Source organism: Homalodisca vitripennis, chromosome 2 (genome assembly GCF_021130785.1).
Source record: "Homalodisca vitripennis isolate AUS2020 chromosome 2, UT_GWSS_2.1, whole genome shotgun sequence".
In the NCBI taxonomy this organism is placed as follows: domain Eukaryota; kingdom Metazoa; phylum Arthropoda; class Insecta; order Hemiptera; family Cicadellidae; genus Homalodisca; species Homalodisca vitripennis.
This window is the reverse complement of record NC_060208.1, coordinates 35,507,351-35,529,907: the sequence shown is the minus strand read 5'-3', so window position 1 is coordinate 35,529,907 and position 22,557 is coordinate 35,507,351. Positions and strand designations below refer to the sequence as shown.

The 22,557-nt window shown below is 32.3% G+C and overlaps 1 protein-coding gene across 2 annotated transcripts in view; it reads left to right on the top strand.

The window, feature by feature from the left end:
- Window positions 1-19,135, top strand: part of LOC124353797 (heparan sulfate 2-O-sulfotransferase pipe) — a 120,718-nt gene extending 101,583 nt beyond the window's left edge. Inside the window, exons 5-9 of one of the 2 annotated variants that reach the window (XM_046803796.1) lie at window positions 940-1,019; window positions 4,622-4,778; window positions 6,839-6,963; window positions 11,499-11,653; window positions 17,020-19,135. In XM_046803796.1, coding sequence (XP_046659752.1) covers window positions 940-1,019; window positions 4,622-4,778; window positions 6,839-6,963; window positions 11,499-11,653; window positions 17,020-17,201 — 699 coding nt within the window. In that variant the 3' untranslated portion in view covers window positions 17,202-19,135. Of the gene's footprint in view, window positions 1-939; window positions 1,020-4,621; window positions 4,779-6,838; window positions 6,964-11,498; window positions 11,654-17,016 lie in introns of both variants that reach the window. The other variant, XM_046803795.1, reaches the window with a different exon arrangement.
- The last annotated feature ends 3,422 nt before the right edge of the window (window positions 19,136-22,557 follow it).

Here is a 22,557-nt window from a genome sequence, read left to right as displayed (position 1 = left end):
AAATTTTATCGGTGATGATGCAGAACTGCAAATTGCTCCTGGGAGAGGACGGAGTCTGGAATAAATGGGAGAAAGCCGAGAGGATGCGACAGGTGAAAGCCGTTATACATCTGAAGTCTTGGAGATTATTGCTAATGCTGGAGTATAGGAAACCTACATAACACCTTTTGTAGCTTTTAGTGTGATTTACAACATCCTTAACATTTAAGTGTAGCCTGCTTTTGAGAGCAGCAGTATGTTACGCTACACATGACGCAGCTATGGTGGGAAGGGTCGATTCAATGCGAAGTTTAACTCTTTGGGATCGTCATCGTAGTGCACTCAATTGTGTACCTGACGAGATAATGAGAATACCTCTTCACCTAGATTGCACTCATATTTATAGTCTGCGTGTCTCTGGTGTCGAAACGATGCGGGGGGTTTCGTTTTGAGCTTCTTCGTGCTTTGTCGCCGACTGTTTTTTTGATCCCTTCAGACGAACATGACTTCAAATTTCAGGAGAGAAAGTCTGCAACAGCATTAGATTACTGATGCTGCACGTAAGAAGAAGGTGATCTGGAGCTAAACTCAACTGGAGCTAAAATGTAAAGCACTACTTACACTGTACCAAATGTTAAATATTATCAACAAAACTCCCTCTCTAATCTTCCGGTATTTCTCCTTACCAAAATGCAATATTTATAGAAGGTTTTCAAATTATAAGGGAGGGATCTATAACGCAAGAGTGTACTGAAATGAAAATCTCGTCATTGAATTTCCCTCTATTTTTTCGTGTTGTTTCATAAATAAAGAATTCACATCTTCAAATCTCATATGATTGTACTGAGATTGTTTACAAATTTATACAAAGGATAACCAAGGAACTCAAATAAATATAGTGCTTTCGTTAACAGTCTAAACCCATCGATAATGTAATAATGATTGTTCTGTGTTTTCCAGCTCGGCTTGGCAACCATGATCGACCAGTACTCCACGCCCTCCGTCTACGTCAAACACATCTGCTTCATCAACTTCACACAGTCAGTTTGTTCATCAATATCGTAAGATAGTTTAGTCTTGATGTGATTTATCGTATAATAATGAGAATACTGGTGAGGCAATGGTGTCACTTACACAATACTAACTATTATTTAAAGGACAATGTAAGCGTATTACATATAAGAAGAAACTAAGTGAATGCATTAAGTAAAGATAATGTTAAGCACAATATTTTGTGTATTTCAAAGATAGAATAGATACTGATCATAGTTATCAGGAACACATATATTTGTTTATGATCTTGTTTATTCTGCTAATCGATCTTCAAGTTAGGTTTTGTAATCCACCAAAGGGAATATATTTTCAAGAAACTTTTGGGCTCAGCCTTTTCAGATACCATTTCTGTATACAGGAAAAATAGAAAAAAAAAACGATTTTGATTGTTTCACGGGGAGGGGTAGGAATTTTAAGCTTAATTTTAGGGCGTTTTATAATCAGGCTCAAATAAAAACTATTAACAAAAAGGTTATAACGTTTTAACAGTACAGTACATGTTCATGAGAAATTACTAAAGAGAGTCAAATGTTAAAAAAATTAATACAAAAATGATTGCTTAAGATAACATCTAATAAAACATAACATTTTAAAATTTATATTAAATTAAAAACTATATTTTCCTTTCGTAACATATGGCTAAACAATTGTCACTCACTGAAGCTTTGACCTTTGTACGTACTATAAAAAATGCCAATTTTTATCTGCAACAGTATTTATTTCAGCCTGATTACAAGCTTGTATACATTTCCTTAATTACTGTAATTCCTTGTGAAGAAATTTAATATTTTTGGGTCTATTATTATAGTTAACCCACAACAAACTTTGTAATACGTTATATGTGAATCTATCTCACTTAATGAGGTTTTATATTCTGCGGAAGTATAATTTACCTTTTGTAAGAGAATGGGGTCGGATAATCGTTCCCTTATTATCTTATCTACTAATGCCTCCAGCCATCAGAGCGGTATGCGGCAGCATCTGCTTTTCTGCCCCACACTGATGGCGACGAAAGAAAAACTTCTATCGCGATAGTGCCAATCACGCAAGATAATAAAATTCTTGAGGGTCTGATAGTAAATATCTGAGATGGCAAGTACAATCCAGCCATGAACGTAGCCAGGAAAATATGTTTTGGAGAAGAAGGGGTCCACAACTGATATTTTCCCGTAGCGGACAGAGAGCAAGGTCCCATTTTGTTCTTTAAAAAGTTCTTGGCCCGTTTTTTGTTGAGAACGATCTTCCAGCAGTACATGTCATTAATACTGAATTATTTAAATAATAATAATCGTTTACAAAAAAAGTAATTTAAAAATATGAAAATTTGGGGGGGTCTCCTTGGACCATCACGCTGGCTACGCCCTTGGCTACAGCCACACATTCGAACGGCTTTGACAAGTCATGAAATAAGCCAAGCGAAGGCACTCTTGTCGCTTTTCAAGACCCTCCATCACGATGTCGATTACTTGGATGACTGCAATAGTTGACAATCTGTTTTCGAAATGCAAACTGTTCTTTACCATATAAAACAATAAAATCCTATATACCAAGCCACTATAAAATGATGTATATGTTGAGATAGTTAGGCTACATGTGCTAACATGTCATATGCTTGAGTCTCTTATGTGTGTATTGAGTTTGTTTACAAATTTCTTTATTTTGCTATTTTCTCTATTATGACAACCCATAAGAAGCGTGTAGAAATATCCGCTAAAACGCTCAACCAAATCCTATGGAGTGACATGCACCATCGTCGAATTTAGTATTGCCTGTATAAAATGAAGCTTATTATAGGTCAGTTCGTTTTCGATATATCGTGCGGACAGACAGATAAACATAGGCCTACAGAAATGAAATTTAACCCGTCCCACGAGAGATTGGCTTCACTAAAGCTCAGCCAATAAAGGTGTAACTCAATTTCTCGAACATTAACGCGACGGGGTATTACTTTACACTGAGTAAAAATGGATTTTTTATAGCAATTAATACTAGTCTAAACTATTCATTCGTTGGGGACACAAATACTATACTAGATAGCTAATTCAGTGCAATTAAAACTTCATTTTTGTGTATAACCAACCGTGGAAATGCTGTTAGGCCAGTTATTGAGTTGAAAACCCAAGTAGGAACATTTTTCGGAATGAGCAAGAAGTATTTGTGTTGCCTGAATCCCATAAAACCGTTAAGGTTTCTGCAACATTGTAAACGCAATATGAACGTTATGAAGTGGAGTCAATATTGAGTACCGATGATGAATTTCCTAGGAGGAAATTAAATCAAGCCTTACTTAGGGGACAATTTATAATATATTATATTTTTCTTAGTATGGTAAGTTCTTATACTAGATACTAGGTAAAGATAGTAAGCCTATTATAGTTTTAATGTCTCATATAACATACTCTTTTTGTAGCACTGCAATTTATAACAAACATGAAGTGAAATGTTTATTTTGATTTTTTCGTTATAAAAAGTAATTAAAATGTTACAGTTCAATTAATAATACCATTACAAGAATACTAAAAGGTTGTTCCACAATATGGCAGTCATAGAAGTAAGCGGCTATAGTAGAATGACCTTGATTTTTAACCTATAAGGATAATGTTAAACCTAATGCAGTATTACGCTCTTATTTTTGATCATAGCGTTATGGGTGTCATTTTTTAAAGATATAATTAATATGCACCCAATTGCCTTTTTTGTAAAGTGTGTACTTTTTTAATATTTAAATGATGAAGTACTACAAGGTTTGAGATTTGATCTAAATAACTTATAAAGAGCTTTTGGATTGTATTTTATTTATGTATAAAGTGGGGCATTAACCTGTATGGTTAAAATAAGGGCGTACAACTGCATGAAGTTTTTTTAAACATTGTTGGGGAGAAACTCAAAGTCGTTTTACTATAGCAATCGGCTGGGGCTAATGCTGATTCTAACCCAAGTAAGTACTGAAATACAAAGACAGCCCAACAAGATTTACAGATATGTTTTAGTCGAGACTGGTCCCATACAGTAATTAATTAATATTTATCTCTTTCCTGCGCGAACGCGGCATTCTTCTGCATTGTGCTGCTACCTAGACGGTTATTTTGTAACTAGTTCAGCTCTTCGCTACACGCAGCACATTATTCCGTTCAAGAATCTTTATTGCCCAAAACAAAATACTATTCAACAGATTTGTATATTATGTATGTTTTATACACAAAATATATTGCTTTTCTGTTTGGACTTGATGTATAACTTATGAAAACTTTATTTAATAGTTAATGACTTAATATTAATAACTTATAATAAAGAACACAAGCTTAAAATTAATTTTGTTAAAAATAATTAAAAAAACATTTCTGGAATACAAGAAAACAAGGAACCCATTATGATTATGTTTTTAACATCGATAGCAGTTTTGTTTCGCATACTGCAAGTTGGTTCTATGAGTTTTTGATTTGCTGGCATCAACTGTGTTGATGATACAGTAAAGATGGAGAGCTCCTTATTTCGTATACTTCGCTGCCATCTTTTTTCTCTTATGGTTGCAGAAGCCTTTTTAGTTGTGCTGTACAGTGTTTCTGTAGTAACAATGATGAATTTTCAGTTACAACCTGCCAGAGCCCATCTATGTAAACCTTGTGCGGGACCCGGTAGAGAGAGTGATCTCCTGGTACTACTATGTGAGGGCGCCATGGTACTATGTGGAGCGCAAACAGGCCTTCCCTGACATCCCTCTACCTGATCCCCAGTGGCTCAAGAAGGTAACTTATGCTAAAACACCTACAGTCTCTTGGTACTCACCAATAGTTTCTCACTTTCATTCTATAAGACTGTTTTTAAATTGATTTTTAAGGAAAGGTGGAGTTTTTATCCACTTCTATACAGTATCTGCTATTTAGATACACCCAAGAATAAATTTGTTAAATTTAAAGAAAGGTTACCTCTTCTACTTTAAACAAATAGAAAAAAGTAAGCTAGGGGTTTTTGTAAATTAATAAAATTAGGTAAAGAATTAAATGAAAAAGTTGCAGCAATTTAACAAGACTGTTGAAAAGTATTAACATGACGTGAAATATAACAATTTCAACAGCCACGACTGATAAATAACTTACACATACTATCAATGAATTGCAGGGACATCCATGATATAATTAAATAAACAATCTGTTCTGTCATGAGTGTGTACAAAAATAAATATATGCAGACAATAAGTGGTGTTCAATTGCAGGTGAGCTGTAAAATTAAAACAGGACCAATTATAAATAAAATCTTCTAGAGCCAAATTGTACAAATTGTTTACCTACATACAATTATTACACAAAACAAAATTATTAAAATGACCTTTGTCTTGAAACAAAACTAAACACTTATAACTCTTCCTAATTCATGTTTCTTTTCAATTGAATAATTATTACAAAAATACTTTTTAGCACGTGTGGTTATTGCTTAAAAATAGAATAATTTACAGAAAAAAAGAGAGATTCTGGGTGATAAATTTAAAATAGAAATTCACTTTGCCCTATAATAAGATGTAAGGCAACTACAATAAAATAACACAGAATAAGTGATGGTTTTTTATGTTTGTGAGTATATTGATGAATGGTAAATGAGTGTTGTGATGACTATTTAACCTCAGTTGTAAAAAATTATTAAAAAAAAAACAAATTTGGATTAGCTAAAACATAATGCGAAAATGTGAAATTTTAAATCATTATTATTTACATAAAATTAAACCTTTTACCAAGAGCAAGTACAAATATTTTCTAACACTGAAAAGGGTCACGCTAACACCACTTTCAAATTTCCACTTTTTACATACAGGTAAGAATGTTTTTCTCCAAATGAAATCATTAACTTATAAATAACATAGTTAAGGAGCTTATGTAAAATTTATGTCATGTTTTTAATACAAAATGTAACATTATTTTAAAAGTTAAACAGGTTTGAGAATACTGTTACTGTAAATATTGGTTACAAACTATGTAAGAGCAGGATGTTTATTTGGGTTAGTTTCAGCTTTGTGTCGAAAAAATAAACTTACAATTTAAAAAAAATTAACTGTTCTATTATGTATGTATGTGTGTTTAAAATATCTTTAAATGGTTTGATACCCGAATATAATGTTTTTTTTTTTTTTTTGTTTTTTTTTTTCAGAAAAATCAATTTAATTTTTAGTATTACAAGGTCACAATAAAAACTGGTTGTTAAAATGTTTTATATACTTTGGCAAGAAACACCTTTAGTGTGATTCTATTTTTATGTTATTAAATTTGACAATAGTTTACAGAGATTATTACAGTTACTGTTTTCATAAACTGAAATCTTTCGATTTCATCTCACTGATTAGAAGTGTTGAAATGAAATAAATTCATGAAGTAAAACTTGACTTTCTAAGTGGCAAAGTTAGGACTATGGAGTCTTCTCTTCCTCTTACAATTGAGTAATAGAACTTTACTATAACGTCTTAAGATTGTAATCTGTAATTTTAATATACATAATGGTTGATGTGATTGAAACATTTCTTTAGAAACATTAAAAGCTATATAAATATTTGTTTAATTATTATAAAGTTATCTTTCTTTCTGTTTCAATATCATTGTAACTACTTATTTTTGTAAAGTGAACCAGACTTTTAATTCATTTCATAAACCTTTAAAACAATCTGCATACGCTATGATACTAGAGTTTTAAACACAAGCATTGAAATTTTATAAATTAACATAAAAGTTCAAAAAAGATAAACCCTCAAGTAATTTTTGTGTAGCTCATTATAACTTATGTCACAGTTTGAGCATAATAGTGCCATTTTTGTGTACTGCAGGACTTCGAGACCTGTGTACTGAGAGGAGATAGAGAGTGTCAGTACCTGGAAGGAGAGACCAGAGAAGGCATCGGAGATCATCGCAGGCAGAGTCTCTTCTTCTGTGGCCACAGCGATGCTTGCACGTCTGTATACTTGGATCTCCTAACAAATATTCTTTCTGTTTTTATTTGCCATTTCCGTTCCTTGTTTCTCTTAGTTCTATCTTCCTGTAAATCTGTTATATTTCTCAATTTCCTCGTGAATTTGGTGGATACTTCCCTTCCATTTACTTACGTAAAGTTCTATACATTTGAATTATCTTAGTCATTTAGGTGTTTTATAAGATGAAAGAAATGCTAACTAGAAATACAATTGAATGCAGTGACAGTTTGTCCACAAGAGCTCTGGGATATATACTCCCTCCCCCCCCCCCCCAGTAAAAACAAGAAACATTAAAACTATAAATAATATTTATATAACAAACTTATGCCTACTGTATTAAATGAAAAAGTGTCAATACAATGTTAATAGTAAAACATTTAAATAATTGCTTTCATTGTGGTCTTCAGGGGTGTGTCAAGGTAGCACTGAGACTTCAACGTAAATCAGATGGCAAAAGCCTTTCCATCAATGACAGTGAGGCAGCCAAGTAGTTGTATTTGAGTAGGGGTTTTTGGGCAGAGCCCTGGACTGCTGGCAAGAGTTGGCTGCACTGCTGATACCATCTATGGGCAGTGACGGAACAATTTTAGCAATTATGTTTATTCATACACGGTTGATAGTAACACGTGACAGCAATCTTTGTAGCTATTTAAATATACTTATACTAAAAAATTAGTATAATTAATAAAGGTAGATCCACTTACTAATTACTTATTTAGCTACACCAGTTTTAGAATGTAAAATAACAATTCATGTAATAATGTGTTTAAAGTAACTCTGATATGTCTAAATTTAGGCCAATAATGTAATAGAAGAACTTCATTTTCAAAGCCATTTTGGTAAAATACCTTATAACTTCATATATTATCTTACCTTATTTGATGCAAAACATTTTGTTTGAATTAAGTAGTAAATGTTTGACACTAGAGTAAGGATCTTTAACAAACACAACCTAAAATAAAGGATTTAAAATAATAAATTTACAGACAAGTTATTATCATACTGTAACCATCAACAAGCGAAAATATGACAATGTTCACACATATAGAGGTTATTAGTGAAATAACCTTTAACTTAATGTTAGTTGATATATGGCTAGCTATCAATAATCGAATGATGATAAACCTATAAGATAAAACTAATTAATCATTTGTGAAGATTATAGTCAGATGAGACACGACTTCATTACTCTAATAAAATGTTTTAATAATTTCGAAATTCCTTTAGTGTTTACAATGTTGTAGTTTTTTCAAAATGTAATTTTGTCCTGTTTCTAATCAAATAAGCACAATGACTTGATACGTTGTGGTTGTTATACAAATGTTCTGACAGATATATAACCATGTGGATATCCAGAACTAAGAGTGAATTTTGGCCTGTTTCTAATCGAATAAGCAGAATGACTTGATACGTTGTGGTTGTTATACAAATGTTCTGACAGATATATAACCATGTGGATATCCAGAACTAAGATTGAATTTTGGCCTGTTTCTAATCGAATAAGCACAATGACTTGATACGTTGTGGTTGTTATACAAATGTTCTGACAGATATATAACCATGTGGATATCCAGAACTAAGATTGAATTTTGGCCTGTTTCTAATCGAATAAGCACAATGACTTGATACGCTGTGGTTGTTATACAAATGTTCTGACAGATATATAACCATGTGGATATCCAGAACTAAGATTGAATTTTGGCCTGTTTCTAATCGAATAAGCAGAATGACTTGATACGTTGTGGTTGTTATACAAATGTTCTGACAGATATATAACCATGTGGATATCCAGAACTAAGAGTCAGTTTTGGCCTGTTTCTAATCGAATAAGCAGAATGACTTGATACGTTGTGGTTGTTATACAAATGTTCTCACAGATATATAACCATGTGGATATCCAGAACTGGCAGTGAATTTTGTAGTATTTCTCAGTAACACTGATTCAATCTTTTGGTAATCTTCTTTATATATATATATATATATATATATATATATATATATATATATATATATATATATATATATATAAAATCAAGTGTGTTCTAAAACTATCTAAAATTATTAATCCAACAATCCCTTCCCAGTTAATTATCATTATTTCATATTTTGCATCAAATCGAATGTTACTTTCAATCACATCATAAAAACACTCACCTCTAATCATAGAAAGATTACTAGATAGCATGCCTAAACAACTAGATCAGATTTGTAAGTGAGGAACGAAATTTTGCGTAGGAAGGTTTGTTGGCAAGTCTGGAGTCTTTAAAACAGTTGTTACATATTATGTTAGTTTTGGTACATATTGGCAACATTTATTTTGAAAAGACATTTTTAAACAAGACAGAACAAGCTCATAAAATACTTGATATATAGTTGTGCTTGACAAGGGCAAGCTGTTCTCTTGGCTCACTGACAACTTGTTATTTTTTACATCAACTCCCTCATAATTCACACAAGTTTTTTTTATTATTTTGCCTTTTTTCCATAATGGAGAGATGGAGAGCTCTGAAGTTTTAATACTAACTCCTATCTTGTGGCCTATAAAATTAAAAAATATAAAAAAACTAATACCATGATGTTGTTTTATTATGTTGTTCTTACACAAAATGGTACCTGTCTGGTATATGAGATATCATAATTATGTTATTTGAAATTATGTCTACTAGTAAAATTTAAAGTAGAATTCGGTTCATCTGTAAATGAACATTATACCATTAAGTTTAATTTAAAAATACTAGCATTTCTTTTTCACCGAAATGAACCTTGGGAATTCAATTTTGACACAAATGTATGGAATTAAAAGAAATGTTTCATCATTGACTATTTTTCATTGAAATTAAAAAATGCTCCATAATTCCGATGAATTCAACTAATTTTTTTTATTTCTGTGATCATATATCAGGGATTGCTATTAACAGTTATGAATGAATTTTTATTTTTGTAATAAACATCTAGAACTTTTATTTGATTTTAATTACTAACTTATTTCCTTCCTGAATATCTTACAATATTTTCCTTGATTTGTGGTGTTGTTCTCAAATTCCATGAAATCAAACAAGTGTGGCTGTAGTAGACGTTCCTTCTAGCAAAGATGTAGCCAATGAGGGAGTTTAAGGGTCTGGACCCTCCCAAATTTTAAATGTTTTCAATTACTTTTTTAGTAAACAATTATTATTATTTAAATAATTCAATATTACCGACATGTGCTGCTGAAAGATCATTCTCAACAAAGAAACGGATCAAGAACTTTTTAAGGAACAAAATGGGGCATTACTCTCTGTCCACTGCGGAAAAAACCAGTTGTCTGGACCCCCTAAATTTTTTTCCTGGCTACGTTCTTGCCTTCTAGAATTTTATGGTATTATCAAAATGGCAATGCCTGTTTGTTCCTATCTATTCTTTCCTTTGAATTAACGCCACCCTCCCCTCCCTCTCTTTTACCACACTTCTTCATCATCCACCGCTGACTCTCTCCCTCGATAATTGTTTTTACTATGTGTTAAAAAAGCGCCAATAAGGCTAGTAATGTTTTATGTAAGGGTAAACTTTTGCATTTCAAGTAACAATGTCGTAAAACACAACTTTTCTGTACTATCTGTCACGTAGACAACATTTCAAACATTGCTGATACAAGTATAATATTGAGGTATTTCTGTCTCACTGTTAGAATTTATATAATCAATGGATTTGAATCTGAGACTCTTTGTTTTAAATTGTTAATAGATTATTCGGTTTCTAGCATTGGGCAATAAAGCTGAAACATCTCAAAATTACAATATTTTGCGTTAACAATGTTTCTGTCGTTGACACCAGAAAAATTTGAAGATAGCAATTTCTTGTACCAATTAAATAAGTTAATATTTTCTCATAAGGTCTCAGCCGAAAATATGTACAGTATATGTATATCATATTATTAATCAGACAATAAGACAAAACAACAATTTAATCGTTAAACATTTTTATTTGATTGATGAATTCTGTAAAAACATATGCAATATCTTGCTAGTAAACATGTAATTTTGTCTTTTCTTAAAAAAAATTAACTTGTCAGGTTGTTATCGTCTTTTAAATAAACCTAATTAAAAGTTAACAAATCTAGATATTACCAAATCTATTCAGAGATTTATTGTGGAAGTCAAAAATGAAAGTTTAGAGTTTAGTAGTTGTGAGTTTGAGTGGTAGTTTTGAGTTTGGAGTATGCTCTGTTAGCATGGACTTATTTTACCACCAGTCCTAAAATATACCTGATCCAATGACTCTTTCCAGTTTACTCGGTTTCAACTAATTTAAGTTTAATGGTGAATGCAGAACAAGTGATTTGGGTAAAGAATAAAGAAAGGACAACATGATTCCAAGAGCTTTAACTCTGCCAAAAGTCATTACATTATCGTCGTTCATAGCAGGAACTCTCCAATGCAATTAAGATTGTACATCAATATGAATTCTTATTAGGGACGTTAACTTAATTGGTATCTAGTTATATTATTAGAGGACTTAATCTGATGAGGTTTTGCAGACCATTTAATACTGAGGGTGCGCTGCAGAGAGCCAAGAGAGCTGTGGAGAGACATTACGCAGTCGTTGGAGTGTTGGAGGACCTAAACTCAACCTTTACAGTGCTTGAACACTACATTCCACGTTTCTTTGCTGGGGCCAAGCAAGTCTACACAGGTAATTGTTTAATTTACAAGATAAACATTTATTTAGAAAAAGATAAGTAGTGTACACTACTTATTCAGCCCTTATTTACAATCATTACCGTGTTTGAAATTTCTTTCCAAGAACATAATTCTGCATACTTCTATCTGACACAGCTTCTTGGAAGAAGAATGATCTTGAAAGTGAAATTTTAACATTTAACCTTTTTAACACATGTACATTGTACAATTCATCTAGTGCCGGATTGACAGATTTTGAGTCCCTAAGTCAAGATTTTTGTGCGGCCCCCTCTTTCCCTTGTGGTATCTGAATTTAAAACTATGCTGAGATAATTTATTTGTGATGACAGATTATTACATAGACTTAAAATACAACTTGTACAATAAAAAAGGTTACTTTTTGAACACTTTTATATAAATATATTAAGAAAATAGAATTTGTACTTAAAAACAAATGTATATTATTTCCTCTTTATTTTAATTTATGGACATTTTATATCAGTAGTTGAGATTAATACGGTTGTATGTAACTGTTTGATGTAATGAAATATTCAAATTTTATAGTTTAAAACTTTATACCTCAAGTTCTGTGTATCACTTTTGTTTAGTAAACAGTTCTATAGTTTTAGTTGTCTGGGGGAATGATTGTAACACTAAGAGATTACTAATATTGCAGAAGAGAGCTATTAGGATTATTTGTAATGTGAACAGTAGAACATATTGTAAACCTTTGTTCAAAAAACTCAAGATTCTGACCGTTCCTTCTTTGTATGTTCTTAATGTTTCAAATTATATACAATATAGATCAAATGAAATTCCTAACAATAGATCCATACATAGCTATTCTACTAGAAATTGTTTACATCTCAGAACCAACCATTGTAATTATCAGACAACTAAAAACAGCTATGTAGAATTAGGTATAAAATTATATAACCTACTGCCAGATAATGTAAAAAGTTTAAACCTAGTTAGTTTTAAGAATTATATGAAAAACTTTCTAGTCAATCTAGCTGTATACAGTGTTGATGAGTTTGTAGAATGTATTCAACAATAATGAAGGCTGTGTTATCAAATAAGTATTCATGCTGTGAACAAATTTGACGATGCCATGCTGTGTATTGTAGTAACGGCAATAAAGCTTTGATTCTTGATTCTTTAGTATAGGCTATATAACAGTATATACATTTTTTATAATATAAATGTGACACCTAGTACGGCCCTTCTAAGTCCGTGGTCCAAGGCCTAGTCGGCTTAGTGGTAAATCCGGCACTGAATTCATCATTGTATTTTGTAGCCATAAAACTAAAAATAAGTATAGAATAATTTTGAATCAAACGTACTCTTAGCCTAAAGAGGCAAATAACTTGTTTTGTGCAGCCATTTCAGGGGTTCAGAAACACAATTACACCCTGTTTACCTCCTTTTGAGATTAATACATCTCTCTTCAAAAAATTACATCTTTAAAATGCTTTACAACATGCATCTTTAATGCTAATTTGTAGCTTCAGATTGTATTTACATACAATTTGGAGCTTTAGCTCTATGGAATGTTTAATCTAGGTTTGAAATTTACCTGATATCAAGGTCCCTTCACAGAGACAAATTTAGAGGACAAATTTGGGTTAGAATATATCAATCTGCATATTCTTATATTCATATAGTCTCTTCAATGATTGAACCTCGGAAATGAGATATCCAGGTCTTATCTGGAAGATGGAAGGATGGAATTTGGAAACAGGATTTCAGCTACCTGCAACAAACATAGCCAAAATCAGAATTCTCTTGGTTCAGACTCTATATGAAATTTAATGAATCTCTATGTTACAGTTAATTCCTCATTATTCTTGATCAAGAATTAATAATTAAACTTACTGAGAAACAGTTTATCTCAGCTAAAATCAAGATATCATACATTTTACAATCATTTATCATATCCTTCATTCAAACTTCACCTTAAGATATATAGTGAGGCATACCAGTCTCTCAGACTTGTAATGAATCAAGAATCAAGATATTTACATCTCTATTATAAGAGATATTGTAAGAGAATACTAGAATAATAAGTCTACAAGGCATGGCTTTCTGCATTTTATGACATTATCTTGTGTTTTGGAAAGAAGGATATATTTATGAGTCAAATATGTTCTCGTTTCCAGGAAAAGTCACACCAACGTACATTCAACATTATTTACCTTCTATGAAGATAGAGCATGTTCCGCATAACAGTTGTAAAGATAAATGACTTTATTTATGACGCAAAGTTAGAATTAACAAAGCATATCGTCCCTACCACTTAACCTTTAAAAATCTGTTATAACCCACAATATCTTCTGTTTCTTTTAGTCTAGGAGCTAAGAGCCAGAGCCACACTAGAATTTTTGGGAGAGGAGGGCAATTTGAAATGGGAAGGTATAGAAAGGGTAAAAATATCTAATTATAATTTTTTCCTCTGATAATTTTTATCAGTCATATCACCAACAGACAACAAAATAAAGAGACTGAAATTCACTGTTTTCAACCAAATAATTAGTTTTCCTATGGTCGTTGATGCTGCAACTCTGTTTTCTTCTTTGGGGAAATTACTTGATTGATTTTATGAAAAACTACACTGTGAGCTTATACAATGTAATTTGGCTCTCAGCCCCTAGTCAATTTAAACTTGACTAGGTTTTTATTATTAGGATTACATCCCAATCTTGGTGTTTTAATGTTTAATATAAACAGCTGAGCATTGTTGAACAGCTGAGCGTATGTTGACAGAATCGAGATAGCTCATACAAACAGCTGAGCATTGTTGCACAGCTGCAGATTGTTGAACAGCTAAGCATATGTTGGCATTTCTTGCGATTCAATCTTTTGTAATGTTGTGTTGTGTTGCGAAGTTGTAGTGAATAAATGTCATTACCAATTGATATTCTTGTTTATTGAATTCTTTGGTTTAGGAACTCAAACTGTAGCTCAGCATGTAATTATAAACTAATCAATTTTTAGCTGACAGTGGCGGATTTAGAGGGAAGGCAAAGGGATCATGATCCCTCTCCAAATTGTTTACTAATATTTAATTTTCACCTATGAAAGTAAATTTTAAACTCCAAAATGTCTAAAAATGTATTTAAGGCATGCATTTAAAAATTTTTTTGATTCTGTTATCTCTGTTTAACTTTTATTATAATTTACTTAAAATACAACACAAAAGCCATAAACCTGAATTTCCAAGAATTCTACCTGAAAGCAATCACACTTTTTTAATAATATTTTATATTGTAGAGAATTTATCTTTGCAATCGGCATTCAAATAAAATTAAATATATTTTGTTTTATAAGCTGCTCAATGAAAATGGATTGATAGTATTAATGGTTACCTTATTTGAATTTGTATTAGACATAAAGAACATTTTATAACAAATAACCAAGAAAGTTTGAAATATTTGCATGCCTCAGACTCAGTATGTGGAAATCTTGAAGTTCTCTGAGGTCACTTGCATCTGTATAACCCAATTGATGACCAGGAGCAGCACATAACAAATAACAAATGTCAATATATTGGGGGTAAAAGATTAACCTGATTGATAACTCTAGTTTAGTGTGGAAGGTGAAGGTTGGAGTGTGTGCAGCTCCCTAGTGTCCAAGGCTTTAGCAAGCCTAAACATGGGAGAAGCACTTCCTCTGCTCAATTTGACCCCTGAAGCTGGAACAGAGCAAGCCTTTCCTTCTTCCACGGTGGTATGGCTGATGTAGTGTCTGGTATCGCATCTTCACCCTGGGGCCTTGGGTGAAGGCAGCATTCATTCCCTACCCTTACAGATTCTAAATATCCCGCCACACTGGAGGCAGTGCAGAAGACCTTCTAGATTCATGTACAGTATAGGTTCCTTAGCTCTGTATTATTGAGAACAAAAAATACTGTAATCTTATATGATGAAATTGACCAGACACCTTATTTAGATAATAAGATGTCTTTATACACCCCTGTAGTCATTTAGAGTCAATTATAATTGGAGAATCTCAGACCTTCCCTCATATCCAATTCCTTTACTTCTATGTAGCACCATTAAGGCCGGTATCGACAGTGCGAGGCTGCTCGCTGCCAATGCCTCGTGGCGAATGCTCGGCTTTGCCTCAGACTGTGGATACCGGGGTTGCTCGCTATGAGGCGTTCCCGTCACAATGTGAGGTGAGCCGTGTGCTTGTCGGTTTTAGAGCAGTGCTCAAAGGTGCCTCGCTCCGAGCTGTGCGTCAAGTGGATACTTGCGCTGTCTGCCTCGCACCATACAAGACACAATTCTGCACTGCAAACCAACAAACTTCCACACTGTCATCATGGATAATCATGAAATTATCGACAAACGTTTACTGTAGGACTCGAAACACCCTGAATATTATAATAAAAACAAGAGAGAAGACTTGTGGCGCGAAATATCGCAGTCAATGAATGTTTCGGTGAAAGATCTGAAAAAGAAGATGACGTCTCTGTTGGGGTCTTACCGACGTGAAAGGTCAAGGGAAAAGAAAAGTCAAGTTACAGGATCAGGTATGTTTGTATGTATGGATCACATACTTCTGGAATAATCACAGATATTCGTTGTTTGGATATACGAAAGAGGTATTGCAATCTTGTAAATGAGTCTCCAGTAACTAAAAATCTCAGAGTAACAGCTAATCTTTCCTTGGTGGTAATAGCACTTCGCATGTACATGTCACGTTTCTTCACGGCAGGCTCTATCAATGTAATTAAATGTTCAAAATCTTGCTTGGACATTCGCAAGAAATTTGGCACGTCTTCTTCGAACCTCACGTCTTCTAGGAGTCTGTTCCCATATTCGAACCGATTTCGATAAATCTTTTTGACCCACCAAAGGGTTTACGACGTTTTTTTCCTAATAATCGTCGCCATCACAATAAAAGCAGCGGCAGACACTAGCGCATTTATAGAAAAAAACATATTGTCCCCGACTGTCTTCACTACGAATGCGGTTGTTTGCGTGCTCGCAGTGAGCATTCGTGGTTACAAACTAGCTGCTAGCTGAAGAGCTCACCCTGAGGCAGATGGCACGAGGCACTTGGCAGCGAGCAGCCTCGCACTGTCGAATACCAGCCTTTAAGCTCATAGCTTCTAACTATGGTCTAATCAGACACTCTTATCTAGATGTTGAGATGTCTTTATATAACCTATAGTCATTTAGAGTTAATTATAATTGGGGAATCTCAGACCTTCCCTCATATTAATTCCTTCCTTCTATGTAACGCCAGTGAGCTCATGGCCTCTAACTGTTGTTTAATCAGACACTCTTACTTGCCATCTCGAAATATATTTAGAAATTTTAGTAAGTTAGCGATTTATTGTTTGTTTCAATCAATCACCCACTTTTTCAGAAGAACTGGAGAACTTCAGGAAGATAAATCGGAACACGTTCAAGCCCCCGGTCAGTGAAGAGGTAAAGGATATGGTGAGACGCAACTTCACAAGAGAGATCGACTTCTACCTGTTCTGTCGTCAGCGTTTGCACCGACAGCTGCTCGCATTGCGGCTGCCTGACCTCAGCAACACCATCACGTGAATAAAGCCATCTTCCACCGGATTGATTGTACATATATGCAATGATGCCGTGTCTACGCACACACTATTCTGTGATAATCACTAGCAGAAGAACCCTTATAGACTGATGTTGTGCGGAAGAAACAGGGTTCTTATCTTAAAGGACTTAGTAAAATTTTTGTGTTAAAAAAGTTTTATTTATTATAACATTGGTCCAAGTTCTTGTAGGTCTTCTGATATGAGTTTCTTTACATCACACTGTTTATTTGTTTTGAAATTGTACATAAAAAACAAACTGAGCATTTACTTAAAACTAGGAAAATCTTTATAGGTACAGTATTATTAAATACTTAGCTTTAGATAAATTATTTTGCTATACAAATATTTTTTTGTTAAATAACAAAAACCAAAGAAACCGAAATGTGTGATTTTACAGTAAGTTTATTACTAATAACAGAGTCAATTCTATGGAAATTTTGATGTAGGGTAAAATGAATCATGTAAAATTAGAGTTTTGTAAATTGGGAGAAAATTGCATACTTATTTTGCTACTAATTAAAGCCAATATCTATATTAATAAACCTTAAAAGAAATAAACTGAGAAGGCAGCAAATCTCATCATAATGTTTACAAAATGAAACAAACTTATATTTTCTTCTAATTATTTTTTTTTCACTTAATAAAAAACAATTGTACATAACAGATTCATTAGTAACTAATTTGAAGTATGTGTATGTCAGTACTATAAGTAGTAATGTTCTAAAAATTTTAAATGACAATCGAATAGAAATTAACTCCAAAATTTTTATGTTAATAAAACAACATAAACGTACTTAAATGGAAGGGCAGAATATGCATTAATTTAGTCAATATTTCCTTTACTGTTATGAAAAAACAAAGGCTTTCAGTCTGTCTAAACAAATACAAAAATAAATGACCTTAAACCTTACCTCATAAGTTCAAGATTAAAACCTTCTTTTATCCACATAGTGTTTACCCACAGAGACTCAGTATAAGAATGATATACTAGTATTTGTATGCCAGCAGCAGCGTACTCAGAGAGGGAGTTTGTTTATAAAAGTAAATGAAGGTTTGACATCAATATTCTGTTTTTTTAATCAAGTAAAGTTTTTATTTTATAACCTATCTTCTACTTTAGATTTTTAAGTAAAACATCTATTCATTGGCATTTTCCAATATTTTTCTTACGTAACGTAAGTAATGTTTTAGTTTTTCTTTTTGGCTGATTTTTAGGTATCATAAATTAGTTTGCTTTGGGTTAATTTTGGCTATTGTTCATAATGCATTATTTTTAGTACTGGTACTGCATACCTATACAGGATCCTTGAAAGATTTTATAATTATATTTTACGTAGATTAACAAAATTGAAGCGCTATATTATAAATTGGTTTCATCAAGAAGAATCCATACTTATTAGTTATTAGTTAGTTGTTACATATACAAGTAAAGTGCAATCAATTACATTCACTCTATGATTTAATATTTCATTGTAGATTTTGTAACAAAAGTAAGTCTGCATGTAACCCAATCTGTAACACCCCAGAATTTGATCCATACTGCTTCCTTCTATCATTAATGTGGTCTTCACATATACATATATATATATTTGAAATATTAACACTGGGATATTACCAGTTAGTTGTGTTTGTATGAACAATCATTAACAACTTGTTGCTCCATCCCAGTTTGGCTCAAGAGGTTTCATCGAAAACTAGACAAGAGGTACTGTGGGAAAACAATCAGATTCAACCTCGACATATCGACCTTGTGTTCAGTAGATGTTAAGTATTTTTCTTCAAAACACATTATGAATATTAATTCCTTCTGTATATACATTGTGATCAAATTCACAAGTATTTTTTAGTGTTCTTTATAGTCTTTTCTATAAAACTTTTGTACATACTTATGTAATAAAATAAATTTTTATAAATTTATGTTTGTTTCTATTTCCATTGAGTTTACTGTGTGGAGTGGGGGCTAAATAATAATACAGAGTTATTAAAAATAATATTGATTTATTTGCAGACAAATAGTAACAAAATCATGAAAACTGCATAAAACAATATGTTATTCTAACAAGTAATATGCACCGCAAATGCCTAATATAAGTGCCTTTCGTTACTCAGCAAATATACAGGTAATATCAAAGAATGGTGCAAGACTAAACAGTTAAAATTTTATTTCCATGAATTAAATTGGCTAATTTTTGCATCAATGGAAAGGGTATGATTTTCAGTTGGTTATGATAAGATTATGTTTTGTCTTGGTTGCTTGGTTGACTAATGCTAAACCGTTTTCAATTTTAAATACCAAGACCGTTGGATTCATCGCTCTGGGAATGAGTAGAGACCTCTGTTACACTGGCCATCACAATCACCTGACTGCGATTATTTCTTGCAGGGGTTTTTCAAGGACAAAGTTTACTACCCTCCTATACAGAATGTGTGGACGGAGTTGAAATATCATCTATACTACTTATTGATAGTGCATATTACCATGTTTTAGTACATTAAAACTCTAAAATATAAGACATTGTAGTATGCAGTTATATATTATTCCAGTTATTATTCCATGTTCACCAGATGAAGGGAGATACTTTAAAGTGGAGCGAATAATTTAAATTTAAGTCTTATAGTGAGAAAGTTTTCAGGAAATATTTTGTTGGAAAGATTTATTGATTCTATCATTCCTTCCTTTATGCTGTATTAATTTCAGCTCAAAAATCTATTTCTAATTCACAGCCACGATTATCAAACAAATACCAAAAGTGAACCTGTGTCAATTGATAATTGGTCTAAAAAAGTACCAATTACGTCTTAATCCATAATTTTGTAACACTCTTCCGGTGAGTCTTATCATGAGCACACACAAGGGGAGAGGGGGGCTCAAGCCCCCCAAAAATTTTGAAAGATAAACATTAAAATTGCACCTAATAGTTTGTTTTCATTTACAACACATTTATTAGATATTAAAGCTTAACAATTTCTAGAGAAAGATTCTGGAAGCTCTGTTTTTGGAGGGTATTTTATTATATTCTACATACGCCACTGAGTCTTGAATAAACGTTATCTTATGGTGAAGAAATGTTTTTAAACTGAAGCATCTTTTTATAATCAACAACAGCCTTTATTTTATATAAGCTTCATTTAATTGATTGACTATAAATTTATGAATATATTTCTATACAACATTGTTGTCTATGAAAATAGAATGATTGGTTGATGTTAAATTAGGTTACCAATTTGCAGGATTTGTCTAAACTTCTCAAAATCATAACAATCTCTAAGTCAATATTTACACGTTCATGGTTTGTGAGAACTTACTTAAATAAACTAAGTACTTAAATAAACTTGTGGGTGGATTTTAAGTTGCTACTATATTATTGATAGAACCTAACAACAAAGTTAAAACGAAGCTCTTGTTTCTTCAAATCATGTCACCCAACAGGAGCAACTGTGCTAAATATATTTTTATGAATGTTGGGAATGTATTTAGTCTCACAAATTTGAATACATTTTTCAATTGATTGAACACAGCCGCTGGAATAATGACAGCAGCTGCTCAATGTCCTATTTTAAAAGTGTTTACGTAAGAGAACTAGTAGATCTAAACACCTGGTTCATCTGTTTTTAAAGGCTATAAATCACCAGTAACCTTTAACTCAACCGGCAATTTTAATTGTTTCAGTAACTCTTTGACCTATCTTCAGACACTTCTGGCTTCAATTTTCACTTTTCAGGGTTATTTATGACTCCACTACATTGCTTGACAAGTTATTATTGTCTGTTTCTCGTTTTAGCTGCCAAAACATTCCTAGAACTCATCACAGTTGTTCATGGTTTAGTAGTAACTTTTTTATTACTAATGAAATTATTATTAATTATTAATAATGTAATATAAAATATTATTTATTATATTACATTATTAATATACTGTTATATATACTCTGGTTTTTATATATATACTACTGTTATATATATTAATACTATTACAACAAAAAAATATATATGCCATGAGGTTCTCAGAAAGGTTATGCGACAAATCATCAGTTTTTAATTTATAATAAATCATAGAATACTAAATTATAACAATTTTCTTTATGTGGTATTAGGGTTTCAGGCATTTGCTATCGTTATAGGCTACAAAATATATAATACAACATTTCGAGGATTAAAATCTCTTCATCAGGTGAGAATATAAATAGTACAAAAAGTTAGACCGTGCAGCAATGGACTGCCACTAAAAAAGAAAGAAAAGAAAGAGAAAGAAAAGAGATTAAACATACCCAAATGCATTCTACTTTTACCAGTGCTGGTGTGAGGTTTGATTGTGTTTGTGACTTGTGCTCGTGACTTGCATTCTGTGCAGTCAGAACACCTGGGTTCATTTTCTCCTGTCTGAACTCCAAGCAGTTTTGCGGTATGTTTATCTCTTTTCTTTCTCTTCTTTTTTCTCTTTCTTTTCTTTTTTGTAGTGGCAGTCCTTTGCTGCAAGTTCTAACCTTTATGTACTAATCATCTTCTCACCTAACATAGAGGAGAGATTTCAATCCTAGAAACGTTCTGTTATACATTTTGTACTCGTAACATATAACAATGGCAAATATCCAAAATCCTATTATCCTTTGAAACCATCCACCATAAATAACACACTTTAAACAAAGCTTTCTTTATGTTAGTATGATTGCTGTATTAATTACTTCTTGTTCGTGTTCATTTCATCAATCACTTATTTACATCATCGATCCATTCATATTCACCTATATAAATATTATTCAGGGAGTCAATTAAGTCCCAGCCGACCTAATTATTTAACCATTACAAATACTTTCATATTGTTAGTGTGCATGAAACACTGTTTCAATATGTATTCAACAGACTGTTATGTTTACAGGGGGATGCTTATAGAGGTGGATGGAGTCAGTGGAGAAGTTATAATGGGGGAGTAGCATATCAAATTAAAGGTATTTATTAGTATAGTAGAATGTGTTACAAACATTCTATAAGGTTACCCCTAACCAAAGTGGCAGCTTATTGCAATTTAAAAACAGTGTCATTATCAGATTTTATTATTAGGTATTTTCTTGCTATCTGTATAACAGTGTCAGAACAAATATTCAAACACCAAATTAAAGGTTTTTATCAGTAGAACACAATTAATGTTTATTTATTTATTCTTAAGACACTGGAAGTCGAGTCATGATTGCAAAAGGATAAATTAATGCCATGATTGCAAAAGGGATAAATTAATGTTGCACACCTTGGTTTATTTGTGTAATGTTTTTAACCCTTTTGATAACCTTTCATTTGACTTACAAAAAACTAGTGCGGCTGATAATCTATTTCTTTCTTATGGG